The 13,785-nt window shown below is 34.6% G+C and overlaps 1 protein-coding gene across 1 annotated transcript in view; it reads right to left on the reverse strand.

Moving 5' to 3' along the window:
- CNTLN (centlein) overlaps nucleotides 1-13,785 on the reverse strand; it is a 341,712-nt gene that overhangs the window by 193,056 nt on the left and 134,871 nt on the right. Inside the window, 1 exon segment of the mRNA XM_036856331.1 lies at nucleotides 6,772-6,934. Within this exon segment, the coding sequence (XP_036712226.1) occupies nucleotides 6,772-6,934 (163 nt within the window).

Genomic DNA, 13,785 nt, shown 5'->3' on the forward strand with positions numbered 1-13,785 from the left:
GTCTAGAAGTTGAAAATGCTGATACAATTCCTACCTATGTTTAAATCATACACATGTATATAAATGACATGCAAAGGTAGAAAAACTATTAAAACTTAAATAAATGGTTACAGCATGCTCAGGGGAAGAAAACACACTAGTTTATTTATCTTGATGGGTATTTCTCGTCTAGAGGAGCCCTCCACATTATGTTAGGTAATTTTGTGTATGAGACTAATGATTTGTTATGGAGACCTCGAGGAAAATATGACTCACCTCTTTCCTGTGCTCAAAATTTTTTTCTTTTTTCTCTTCACTTTTATCTCCCTTCCTCATTCCCCTTATCCTACCACTGAAGGCAACTATTTTTATCCTTTCAGATAACAAAATAAATACTATGATATAAATCAACTTAATAACTGGGAAAAAAGGAAGGGAAATGAGAGGAAAAAAATGTAGAGAGGAGAATTGAGAGAACAGAGGAAACAGAGAAACTCCATTAGAAACAGTAAATTAAGACCTAACTCTTAAAGAAGTAAACTTAGTAAGAACTGGAAATAAACTATTACTGTAATTCAACTCACCTGAGTCTTACAGCTAGGCCTCAATTATTATTTGGGGATAATATAATTAATTTATGTGAAAATATATTTACAAATCTTAATTTGTAAGTAAACAGTTTCGTTTCATTGTTGCATGGACTACTTGATTACTCTAATTTATTGAAAAAAATCTAGAAAACTACATGTGGAAGAGGAATAAAGACAAGTATTAAGTAAAATGTTCTAGGATTAGAATGAATAATTTGATGTAAATGAACACTGGAAGTCTGAACAGTAGCATACTGTTTATTCATGATAAATAATGTAATGTGATCATTCCCAAATTTAAAAATCCTTAACCCCACAGATGATATATTTTAGGGGTGGGGTGGGGGGGTGACAGGTCTAGTAAAAAAAATCTGCAGGTCAAAAAAATCTGTAGGTCAAAAAGTTTAAAGTTGCAACAAAATAGAAGAAACAAAATTTGTACAATCAGGAGAAACAGTGGCTGAAGAATAATGATGGGGGCTCTTGTCACAGAGGATGATAACATGCTGGGCTCCCCTTTCACCAAAAAGAATGCAATGGAATATTTTGAATAACATTTAACTCAGATATCAAAACAAACCCCCAACATTAAAAGTTATTGAGTATTGAAAGAATTTTGAGTAGAATGAATTATGCAAGTTTATAGAATCTATTACAGAACACTTTAAGGATAAGACCACATTATTCTATGCATAACTGAACTATACTGTGGGCTCTATAATAGAGTTTAACATTGTGGGTTTTGGACTCAAGATTACCTACATTTGAATTCTACCACCTGGTAGCTGTTTGATTTTAAACAATACTCTAAGACTCAGTTACTTGATCTATAAAATAATAAGGGATACTAATAATAACATACCACACAGGGCTGGTGTGGGGCTTAAACAGTGGGCAAAAGCCCTTTTCCCAGTGGCTGATACAAAATAAGCTCAATAAATGTTAACCATTATTCATATATGGTTGTTGGAGGTGACTTACATTTGTACCTCAGCTTAAATAATATATTTCTAAAATAGTGTGTGTACATGTAAACACACATTCTCCCTGGCTTATAGCACAAGTTTATGTTATCTTTATTTATGATTATGCTCCAACTGGAAGGCCTTCCAACTTGTATTCTCAGTTTTTCTACATTTTTATACCACTCCAGGACCACTCACTCAAATAGTTAAAAATTAAATGGACTGGAATAGTATTTAAATTAAGATAGAAATATATACCTGTAAAGTTTAAAAATACTTTAACAATTCAAATAAACATCTATGATTTTTAAATTGCATTATCCAAAGTGGGATAGTGTTGCACATAACTCCTCAAGGTTCAATAATTTAACATTTACTGATCATTTCTCATGTGGTAGGCAGGTCTCCTTCAAACTCCATGATCCTCTGTGCTTTCTTACTATTTAATAACTTAAAAAAGCTATCTTTATGTATGAACTAATTAAGAGTGAACTGTACAACATTAATATAATGTCACTAGCTTTTTCATAAAAGGAACTGTTTCCTAGGGGGGTGTGTGAGTGAGTGTGTGTGTGTGTGTCTGTGTGTGTATGTGTACATATTCAATATTCTCTAATGAATGCTAATAGTCTAAGCTGACAACAAAGAGATGTTTACTGCAGCTTTATTTATAATAGTGAAATATTTAAACAGCATACATGATCAACACTGGAAAAATGGTTAAATAAGTTATATTAGGGCTTCCAAAATAGTTATATGTCATGATATTGTTTTCATATAACATGAAGTGAAAGATAATTAGGGTAGTCAAGATATATGTTAAAATGCATTTAAAAACCTAAAAGGAAATACTCAAAATGTTAATGGTATTTGCCTCTGGAAGATGGAAGTATACAGTAAAGATTTTTTCCTGTGTTTTTATGGATAACTATTTACCCACAGACTACCAATGAAATATTAACTATAATGTCTACTAACTGTAGACAAAATTTACGAAGTATAAATAAGTAATCATGAACTTTTGAATTAAGTCTAGTTGAACATACTAATGAAAACCTTAGGAACAAATTCAAGGATCTAATATAATATCAAAATTAAAATGCTACCATTAGAATTATAAGTTCAGAATGAGTATCAAGTTAAAAATCAGTGAAGTTCTCCTCTCCAACCCCCACCCCTTGAGAGGTAACTTTTGACGAACAAATAGAAAGAAAAGGGAGTTCAAACTTGGGGGGGAAAGAGAAAAAAATAGAGCAAATACAAGGAAAACTAAGCCAGTTCTCTAAAGCAGCAGATCTGCTTGCTTTTTTCTTTTTGCCTCCATGCTGTTCATAAGCACACCATATTGGCATCACATCTCTCATTATTGTCCATGATCATTCTTGGAGGGGACAGTCATGATCCTGGGGAAGGTTTACATCGTTTCAAAAAGTATCCCAGATCAAAGTTCAGGTTATGACACGTTCTCCAAATAGGAGCGTATAAGCTTTACCTCTCCAAATTTAGTAAAAGCACTAACTGACTAGGGAATTTATGGCTTCAGCTATAGTTCATGTAGAAGAGTTATGGGAAATTTCTCTCACTGATGTCTTCTTATCTTCTCAGAATAAACATTATTAATATCACTTCATCAAAGAGTCTTTTTTATCCCTAAACTAGGAACCTGCCCCAGCTATGTTCCCAAACTTCCTACTACTGTTAGAACATGCATCATTCTTACACCTCCTATTTAATGTCTGTTATCAAATAGATTTTAAGCTGTGAGAGGTGAAGAATAAAGGCAGTAAAAAGGTCATCTATGCAGATAACTGGGGGAAGAGATTTCAGGCAGTGGAACCAAGTGCAAAGACCTTGAGGGTGAAGAATACCTGGTATGTTCAAGTGAAAAAACAAGTTAAATGTGGCCAAAGCAGAGAGATTAAGAAGTTAAGGCAAAGATGAGATCAGAGAGGTAATGCAGAGCCAGATCATGTAGAGTCTCACAGGTTGTAGTAAGGACTTCGGCTTTTACTTTTAATCAGACAAGAAACCAATGGGGGGAATTTAAGAGAGGAATGACCTGATTTGACTTACTAAGTTTTAGCAAGAACATTCTGGCATCTATGTTGAGAATAAACTCAAAGTGGGTAAGGTCAGGAGCAAAGAAACAAAGTAGGAAACTACTGCAATCATTCAGGTAATACAAGTTAGTGGTCACAGCAGGGGTAGTGGGAAGTAGTAGGATTCCAGACACCCTCTGAAGGCAGAGCAGACAACAGCTTAATTTTGAACATGTGAAATCTGAGATGCCCGTTAGGCATCAAGTTAAAAGATGCTAAGTAGGCGATTAGATATACTCTTTCCTAGAGTTCAGGGAAGAGATCCAGAGCAGATAATCAAATCTGGGAGTCATCAGCATATAGACAGTATGATTTTGAAAGCCTAGGTGAGTAGATAAAATCACCTAGGGTATGAATTTTAACAGAGGGAAAAAAAGAGGCCCTAAGATTTTGGCTTGGAACATTTTAACATTTAGAGGACAGGGTGACTACGGAAGACTAGAAAGAAACAGAAAAGAAACAGCTAGAAACTGAAAGAAGAAAACCACACAACTGTGATATGCTGTAAGCCAGGAGGAGAAAAAGGGTTTCAAAGGATAGAGCCATCAACTGTGACAGTGTTGCTGGTAAGTGAGGTAAGATGAAGACTGCTAGAAGATTACTGAATTCAGCAATATGGGAGTCACAAATGATTCTGCAAAGAGAAATTTTAGTGGCGTGAAAGGGGCAAAAACTTGATTGGAATAGGTTCAAAAGAGAATGGAAGAAGAGAACTTTGAGACAAGTTAACTCTTGCAAGGAATATTGCTGGAAAAGGAGAGAAAGGAAGGGAAAGAAAGGAATATAGTAAGGTCAAGACAGGTTTTTTGTTGTTGCTTAATTGTTTTGTTCTTCCATGCAGATCAGAGACACAACAGCATATTTTTATGTGGTTAGCAATGATCCAGTAGGGAAAATTGACGCCGTGGAAGAGATGAGGAACAACCTCCTTCTGAAGTTTATAATAAAAAGTTGAGGAGGGAGACCTCAGTAATCATCAAATTATACTCTGGTAAATCCACGCTGTACTTTACATGTTTCTGTTGGAGCATGGGGAGGAGGAGGAGAGCAAGAGCTATACATACTGTCATGGAAATATACCCAAGGCATATTATTTGAAAACAGCAAGTTAAAGAACAGTAAGTATGGGATAAATTAATTAATATTAAAAATGTAAGATACCTAGATTGGTGATATGTGTATATGTACACAGACACAGTATATAATGCATGAAAAGGTCTGGAATGACTACTTAGATTATTACCCCTGGGGAGGGGAATGAAATGAACTGGGATGAGCGGAAGAGAACTCAAATCTGTTATATCAGCATTATCAGTACTTCTATATCATTTCAATTTTTTATAATAATATATTCATGTAATTCTTATATAATTAAAAAGATGAAATAATTTTAAAATATTCTGTTCTTCTAGAGGAACTCTAGGATACACTCTCAAATATTAAGAGCAGTAAAGTCTAGGGCAAGGGCTTCAGGCAGGAGGGCAGAGAACTTTATTTTTTTATATGCTTCTGAATTTTTTGAAAATTTATCACAAGCATGTATTACTCTGGTAATAATCACTTCAAATAAAAATGTTTAATTATTCAGTTGTTTGAAATGATATAGAATCTACAAAAGTTCTCAGGTAGTGTATTAAAAAAATGGTTGCTCTCTGCAAAGGCTGCTAAGGAGGATCAACCAAAAAGTAGAATTAAGGCTGAAACAATTTATCTTAAATTTTAAGTTAAGCAAGGCTGAAAAAGGAATCTTAGAACAAAAGACTGAAAAAGTAAATAGCAAAGGAAACACTGCCTTTTTCTTCCACCTTACCAAGTTCCCTCTTGCTAACTGAGAGGAGAAACAGCAAAAGTATTTGCACATGAGAGAAAAGAGTTATGAACTTTAACAACAAGCAACCCTAAAGACATATTTTAATATAACTTGCCATGGGTTAGGGACTTTCAAGCAAAAATCAAGAAAGAGGAAGAAATGTTTGCGTTAAATACCTGCACAGTGAAAAAGAGAAAAGAATTAAAGTTACTAATAAGGTCCAATTTTTCAAGTCAATTTAGCAACGGAGTCTGGTTTAGAAACAAAAGCATAATGGGCAATCCCACCATATAAAACAAAAAGGTGGAGCTGTTCTATTCAAAGTGGAGAGAATGGACACTACCCTGATGCTTGGTGTCATCCTCGTCCTGAGAGAAACTCAAAGGAAACACAGAATTTAGTCGAGAAACCACAGTTACAAAGCATCATTTGAAAGTATGTGTTTAAAGTTTACTTAATAGTTATTTATTTCAAATTAATTATAGATGTTGAATTTTCACAGTGCTTTTTTAGGAGAAGAGTAAGTTTAGACAGAAATAATCCCCAAATAACATAGACTGCACCATTTAACCTCTCTAAGCCTTGGCTGCCTCAACTATTAAGAGGAAATAACATCAATCTCATAGGGTTGATCTGTGTAGAAAATAAATTATTTCTATAAATATGTACACCACACAAAACATAAAGAATTCAATAAAAGTGTTTTTTAATTACTAGCTGTAATTATTGTTGCTGTGTCAGCATACCTAAATAGCTGGGTAAGCCTTCTTGAGGGGATCCTTAAACAATTGTAAAGTAAAATGACTACTTAAAAGAAACACACAAAATAAAAAGAGAAAAATCCTTGAAAAATATTGATCCTAAATACCTCATCAGCATACCCATTTGTGTTTGTGCAGATTTGCCAATAAAATAATGTGCAAATTCTATAATTGAAAGACTGCTTTAGGCCATAAACTAGAATCATACTTGTTGAGTAATTTCTCACTATAGAAGGCTGAATAATCCCATTCTCCAAATCCTTCATGGTTTGAGGACTACAGTCCTAGTATGTTTCATAGTAGATATCAAAACTCCAATTTATAAAAACAATATCCTACAGAATAAATTTGCATGTATATTTTGAATGTTTCAGCCTAACAGCCATAAAAAACACTCACATAATTTTGAATATTACCAAATTGAATCATATTTCATTTTTAATTTTGAAGAAGCAATATAAAAGGGAGTAATAAAGCAATATTGAAATGTGCAAAAATTTGAATTCTATATATTTTTATAAGTTCACACATATAAATTTACATTTTTATGACAGAATAAAAGCATACTTTTTGATACGATATACTTTCAGCTGTGTGAGCATCTTCCTGGTTCCTCAGTACCTTCTGTGTGTCCATATTCAGAAGCTGAAGCTGCTGGATCAGTTCTGCTTGCTGTGCTGTATGCGCACTGTTCTGTTTGTATAGATTCTGCAGCTCCTGCAACTCCTTCCTGTGCAAAGCAAGCAATAAATAGAGAGAAGCATGAATAAAGATCATCTTAGTTAAATAATTTTGTTCATCTAAAGTCATACATCGGCCTCCAGTTTTTTCATCTATTATTTTTTACTGCAGGCAAACATATTAATAAGAGAAATAATATATGAAGTATTTAATATTTATCACATACACCTACAAAGTACTGATAGAACTACTATGACTTTCAAAGCCAAACACTTGCCAATTTTCTTTTATAGCTTGATACTAATAAAAGCCCTGGATATACAGTCACACTACCACCTTCTTATTGAAATTAAGTTACACTTCAGTTCCAAGAATTAATAAGCACTGATGCCAACTATCAGATAGTTCTGAATACAGGGTAACTCAACCTTTCATTTTATATTATATAGAAATTTAAATATATTAAAAAGAATCCAAAAAGGTAAATTAAGTTTTCAAACAAAAGTTCCTTAAAGCACCACTAGTCTGTCACCTCAGGGGCCTAGGCTGGGATTCCTGTGACTCCTCTAACCCATCTTGAAGGAAATGATGAGGTTTTTTGTCAGAAGGATGGAGAGCAATACAAGGTGAAATCACTCCTTCCAACCCACCCAGCGTAAACTTGGTAAGTAGAAGGACAAATGAAGTGGAGTGACAGTCTTCATGGCCCTAAGGGTCCAGGAAAACCACACCTCTGGGATAGAGGTTTCCAGATTCCTGTGGTGGTGAATCCTGTGTGATACAGATCATATAAAACTGGAAAATATGTTGTAAAATAAATTTGAAGAGAAAGATATTTATAGAGATGTATTTCACAGTACACATTATAGTATATATTTTGGAGAGTATTTTTAATGGAGACTTTTCTTTACTTATAACCTCAAACTGGTGATTCATTCACATAAGATAAATCTTAAAAGAAAGAAGAAACATAAAAGATATGCAAACAGTTGTTGAACATGGATGAATATTAATATGGGAGAAATGAGCTCTGCTTATTTATTTATTTTTAATTTTTATTTTATTTTTTTTTGCCGTGCCACACGGCTTGCAGAATCTCAGTTCCCTGACCAAGGATTGAACCCAGCCCACAGCAGTGAAAGTGCCAAGTCCTAACCACTGGACCACCAGGGAATTCCGGAGCTCTGCTTTTTTACAGGTTTAGAATATTAATGTTCTCCAGATACAACAGAAACCCCTGAACCCACAGAGATACATGTACATACACCATCTGCCTTAGTCCTTTTGATATAACAAAACAGCACAGACTAGGCAGTTTACAAAAACCAGAAAGTTATTTCTCATAGTTGGGGAGGCTGGAAGTTAGAGATCAGACTGCCAGCATAGTCAAGTGAGGACCCTCTTCCAGGTCGCACACTTATTGTTACATCCGCACACGGTGGAAGGCACTAGGGGGCTTTGGGAGGTCTTTTTTACAAGAGGGTTCTACCCTCATAACCGAAGCACCTCCTTAAGAACCCCACCTTCTAATGCCATCACATTAGGCATTAGAATTTCAACATATGAATTTTGGGTGGACACAAACATTTAGACTATAGCACTTTTTTTCTGTAACTATTCAAAAAACTGAAACCTGTAGAAAATAATAGTCCAAAAATGGGGGAAGGGAAAGAAGAGAATCAATAATGGCCATGCCTTGAGAAAATACAATACAAGAGAGGGAGAGAAGAGACACATAGTAATGATTCTTGCTGAGTATTGTCATTTTTCAAGAATAACACTGGCAAGAGTTATCAAAGGAGATAGGCAGTAGCTGTAGGATAAAATTCCAACAGCATAGATAGTCAAGATATGTGTTAGCCAAGAGATCTAAGTAAATGTTGCGTTTAGAAAGGAGACATGATGAAGATAATACATATCATCTTTCAATACAATACAAAACACAGAAAACTTATTTCTCTTCTAATAATAGAACATATTTTTTCTTAAAGAGAGGGCCAGAATCAGTAATTGGCTTGGATTTAAGGGTCATTTGGAACAAAATATATGTATCTTTAATCAGAAGAAACACTTGAGTTGGGAGATGTTCATACTATGAGACAGTTGGGGAGTAAAAATCAACTAAGAGAAGAGCATATTCTTATCTCTCATCTTGTGCTATTTTCTGGGCATAATCTCAGTAAATGGAATGGAAGCATAATTTTATATCATGTATAAATGTTTCTTTCTTTGTGTCTTCTCACACCACCCTCTGAAAAGTAGATGAGATAGAATGTACAACAATGTTGCAAATATGAAAGTGGAACTTGATCAGTATCAAAGTAAGCTGCAACTAAGGCTTTGGAAACATACATCTGGACCACTGAAAAACACGGAATTTGTGCAGACCTATCTTCATTTGAAAATGAGTAAAGAAAAACAAACAGGACTTATTTAAAAGGAGGAGTATTTAGAATTAAGAAAAAAGAAATTTTATTGTGCATACTCAGAGGAAAATTATACCTCTGAGTAGGAGTTACTGAAGGAATTATAAGAAAGGTCTAGAAAATGTATGAAAAAGAAACCATTGCACTTCTCTGAATTATCTCAATAGAAAGCCAAGATGTGAAGATAATCTTAACAAAAATGTCTGTGAAGGTAGGGACTTTTTTGCTCACTGCTATAAATGGACAACCTAGCATAGTTCCTGTAGCCTATTAAATATTTGTTGTTGTCTTAGACACATCTTATACACCTTTTCAGATTCAGCTCACCAGCCTCCTAGATTCTTAGTCCCTTGCTCTGCCTCAGACTATTAACTACCACTTCAGCCTATAACATTTATGCAGCTCATGTGGCTCCATCACTTGAGGTCAACCACCAGCATGCCTAGCATATTTGTCTCCTTGTACCACTTCCAGATTAGGATAAAATGCTACAACACAGGCATGGTATAAGCAGCAAACTTTGATCAATGGAAGATAAAACACAAGAAGAGTTTTTTTGTTTGTTTCTTTTGTTTTTTCTATCTGATGGATTGCTATAGGGCATGGTTTCTTTCTACAGTCTGTCCAGAATCAACCTGAGTGGCTAATTCAATGCGCCTGACGTCTCTTCATGGCTCATCATGAAGCAGTGGCCAGCACAATAATGTTTCCTTGAATTACTCTTTATCCTTCCCTGCCTCAGATTATTCTTCTCTCACTCACTCTGCCTTGGAATTGAATCTCTCAAGTAAGTAATCAGTAACCTTCACTCAGCCTCTGTTTTCTAGGATATATGGGATAAGACAGTTGTTGAATGGATGAAATGATAAGGATAACATAAAGAAGGATTGTTAAGAAAGAAAGATGTCGTAATAGCATTAAAATCCATAATGAGAGAAGTTATGAGGCAAACCAAAACTATGGAAAGTAAAATTAATTGGTAGGTTCAAACTTGAGAAGTTCCTCCAGACACGGATTGAAAAGAATAAAGGAAAGTGTGGGTTGAGCTGAGACGATGTTGAGAACCAACAACACTTCTTCCCATCTCAAGAAGAATGTTGTGTCCGGTCTTACATTTAGGTCTCAAATCCATTTTGAGTTTATTTTTGTGTATGGTGGGTGTTAGGGAGTGTTCTAATTTCATTCTTTTACATGTAGCTGTCCAGTTTTCCCAGCACCACTTATTGAAGAGACTGTCTTTTCTCCATTGTATATCTTTGCCTCCTTTGTCATAGATTAGTTGACCACAGGTGCGTTGGTTTATCGCTGGGCTTTCTATCTTGTTCCACTGATCTATGTTTCTGTCAATATTATGACACAGTATGAGTGTGTTTTGTGTTTGGTAATTGCAATCGTTGCTTTTGTTGTGGTCATCCATTTACAATGCTTGGTGTCAGTTTATTTATCTCTTGTAAAAATAAAATACAGTGTGTGTGAAAAAAATTTTTAAAAATAAATAAATACTTTTTAAGATTAAAAAAAAAAAAAAAAAAGAATGTTAAGCTGATTAAAAATACTGTACTGCTCAGTTACCGTGATGTTTACTAAGGGATTGAATGAGCCATAGGATAAATTAGGAATATCCCTTTAGATATCAAAGTTGATAGCAAAGACTGACAAAGGGTTTCAGACAGCATCTATAGGTTATTTTGCAGTTACCAAAAAAAAAAAACTTACTATTACAAAAACAAAGATTTGCTTGCTCACATTACATGTGGATTTCCCCTATCCTAAGACCCAAACTGGAGCAGTAGATGGCATTAGTAATATGCCACTCTAATGGCAGAGGGCAAAAAGTAAAGGCAATTCAAGCAATGACTCTTTTAAAACACTTGCCAGGATATGATATATGTCACTTTCACACTCATTCCACAAGCCTAAATAAGTCACATGGCTAAATCTGATGTTAATGGAGGAGAAAGCATACTCCAGTAACAGAGAAGGCCCTGGTAAAAATGGGCCTTTAAGATGAATCAAAATTGAGTATAGGAATAAACACATCAAGAGTAAAAAGTTTAGTGAAGAACACTGAAGCAATATAGAAAACTAAGCCTAAATATCTTTAGGCACTGTGGTTATACATGAGGAGATAAAGGTTATAAATCTTGAGATGCAAAATGAGAAGGAGTTAAAATGGTTGAATATATGTCCAATTTTACTAAGTGTATGTAGCAGGGTATCAAATCCGATTAAAGATGAAATGTAGTTTTTTTTAAAAAAACATAATTACATCAACCTCCAAAGTTTTTTTCATGCCATTTCTTTCTTAGCTTTAGAAAAATAGTTAGTGGTTCTTATAGAGAAGAAAAAATTATCTGAGATTTAATAATTCTTTCAATTTCACTTTAGTGTCTTATTGTTCCATTATATCACAAAAACTGAAGTTGTCACTTATTAGAACAACATGTTCGGGACTTCCCTGGTGGTCCAGTGGGTAAGACTCCATGCTCCCAATGCAGGGGGCCCGGGTTCACTCTCTGGTCAGGGAACTAGATCCCACGTGCATGCAGCAGCTAAGAGTCCTCATGCCACAGCTAAGTCCGCATGATGCAACTAAGAAGCCTTCATGCCACAACTAAGAAGTCCACATGCCACAACGAAGATCCCATGTGCTGCAATGAAGACCCGATGCAGCCAAAAACAAACAAACAAACAAAAATGTTCAATACAGCCCCTTTTATCTAAGAACTTGTTTACCTACTCTTCAATCTATAAATATGTGTTGAGAAAAATATAGAATGAGTCTAATAAAATTTTAATGGCTATTATTCCTCTGGTGTTGTATTTTAACTCTAATTTTTTCCATCTTCTTTGTACTTTTCCGTACTACATGTATTTTCTTATAATTCACATGTATCATTATACCTAAACAATTATGTTCTTAGTTTGTTACCATATAAATATAAACCCCAAAAAAGAATAGAAATATTAATTTCAGAGGAATTAAAACTCAAGGCAAAAAAAATTATACAGAAAAAACTAAAAAGTACAATTCACAGTAAAAACAAAATAACTTTGTTGGACACTTTACCCACCAAATCATAGCACATCAAAACAAAATAGCAGAGCAAAAACAACAAGTAATAAAAGGAAAATCAGTAGGAAACTATATGGGAAAGAAAGATTCCATTTAAAACAGTAACAAAAACCACGAAAGGGCTAGGAATAAAAATTTAAGAAGGTCAAAACCAGCATAAGGAACAAAACATTTCATAAGGACAGAAAGGTACTGAAACAAATGTAATGGCATTCCCATACTCTGGGACAGAAAAACTGACATCATCAAGATGGCAATTCTCCTTCAGTTTGCTTTTAAATTTGATGCCCTAATAAAATAGCAAACAAGAAATAAGCCAGTTTAACCTAAAGTTTATATGGAAAAATTAATTAAGCAATAAATGCCCAGGAAAGCTCTGAAAAAGAGCAGAAACGGAGAATGCACCACATATTCTCTTATCCAATATTCATCATCTCCACACTATTACTCTCTGTACTCTAGCCTACAACCTAGCCTGAGAGGCCAACTTCCACAGACTACATTACATTGGCTCCCTTTCTTCTGGGTTTATATTTGAGTAGTTGAAAGTGCTGGTCCATGATTAGAGGGTAAAGGAAAAAGAGGTCAAGGTATTTCTTTCCCTATCTCCCTCTCCAATGAGCCACAGTTGGCAGTGTCTCTGTTCCTCTCTAAGAATACTTCTCCTACTAGTCAGCCTCTCTCCCAGGGCTAGACTTCTCACAGAGATCCAGTAAAAGCTCCTCTCCTTGCCCCTTCTGGTCTGGGGGTAGTAATAGTTTCCTGTTGCGGATAATTTGTACTCCTCTGAATCTCAATATCTGTTTGGAGAGCATAGACATCTTTATCATACTGAGTCTTGCAAATCATGAACTCTGTATTTATCTGTACATACTAGACTTTCTATTTCTCTCAATAATGTTTTACAGATCTCTGTATAGAGGTAACTCATATCTTTCATTATATTTGCTGTTCATATTTTTAGCTATATTATAAATTATATTCAAGTCTATTTCCTAATTTTTTGCTGGCATAAAAAATGCATTTGAATTTTCTACACTGACCTTGTATCTACCAAGTGTGCTGAATCCATGTATTAATTATAGAAATCTTTCTATAAATTTTTTTGGGGGTTGCTATGTTAATTAGTCATATATAGGCAAATAACTAGGTCTTTATCTTTCATTTCCAGTTTTTTTAATTTGAATTTTATTTATTTTTTTATACACCAGGGTCTTCTTAGTTATCTATTTTATACATATTAGTGTATATACGTCAATCCCAATTCATCCCACCACCACCCCCCCACTCTCACTTTCCCCTGCCATTGGTGTCCATACATTTGTTCTCTACATCTGTGTCTCTATTTCTGCCTTGCAAACCAGTTCATCTGTAGCATTTTTCTACATTCCACATATA

The sequence above is a fragment of the Balaenoptera musculus genome, chromosome 6 (assembly GCF_009873245.2).
Source record: "Balaenoptera musculus isolate JJ_BM4_2016_0621 chromosome 6, mBalMus1.pri.v3, whole genome shotgun sequence".
Classification (NCBI taxonomy): Eukaryota; Metazoa; Chordata; class Mammalia; order Artiodactyla; family Balaenopteridae; genus Balaenoptera; species Balaenoptera musculus.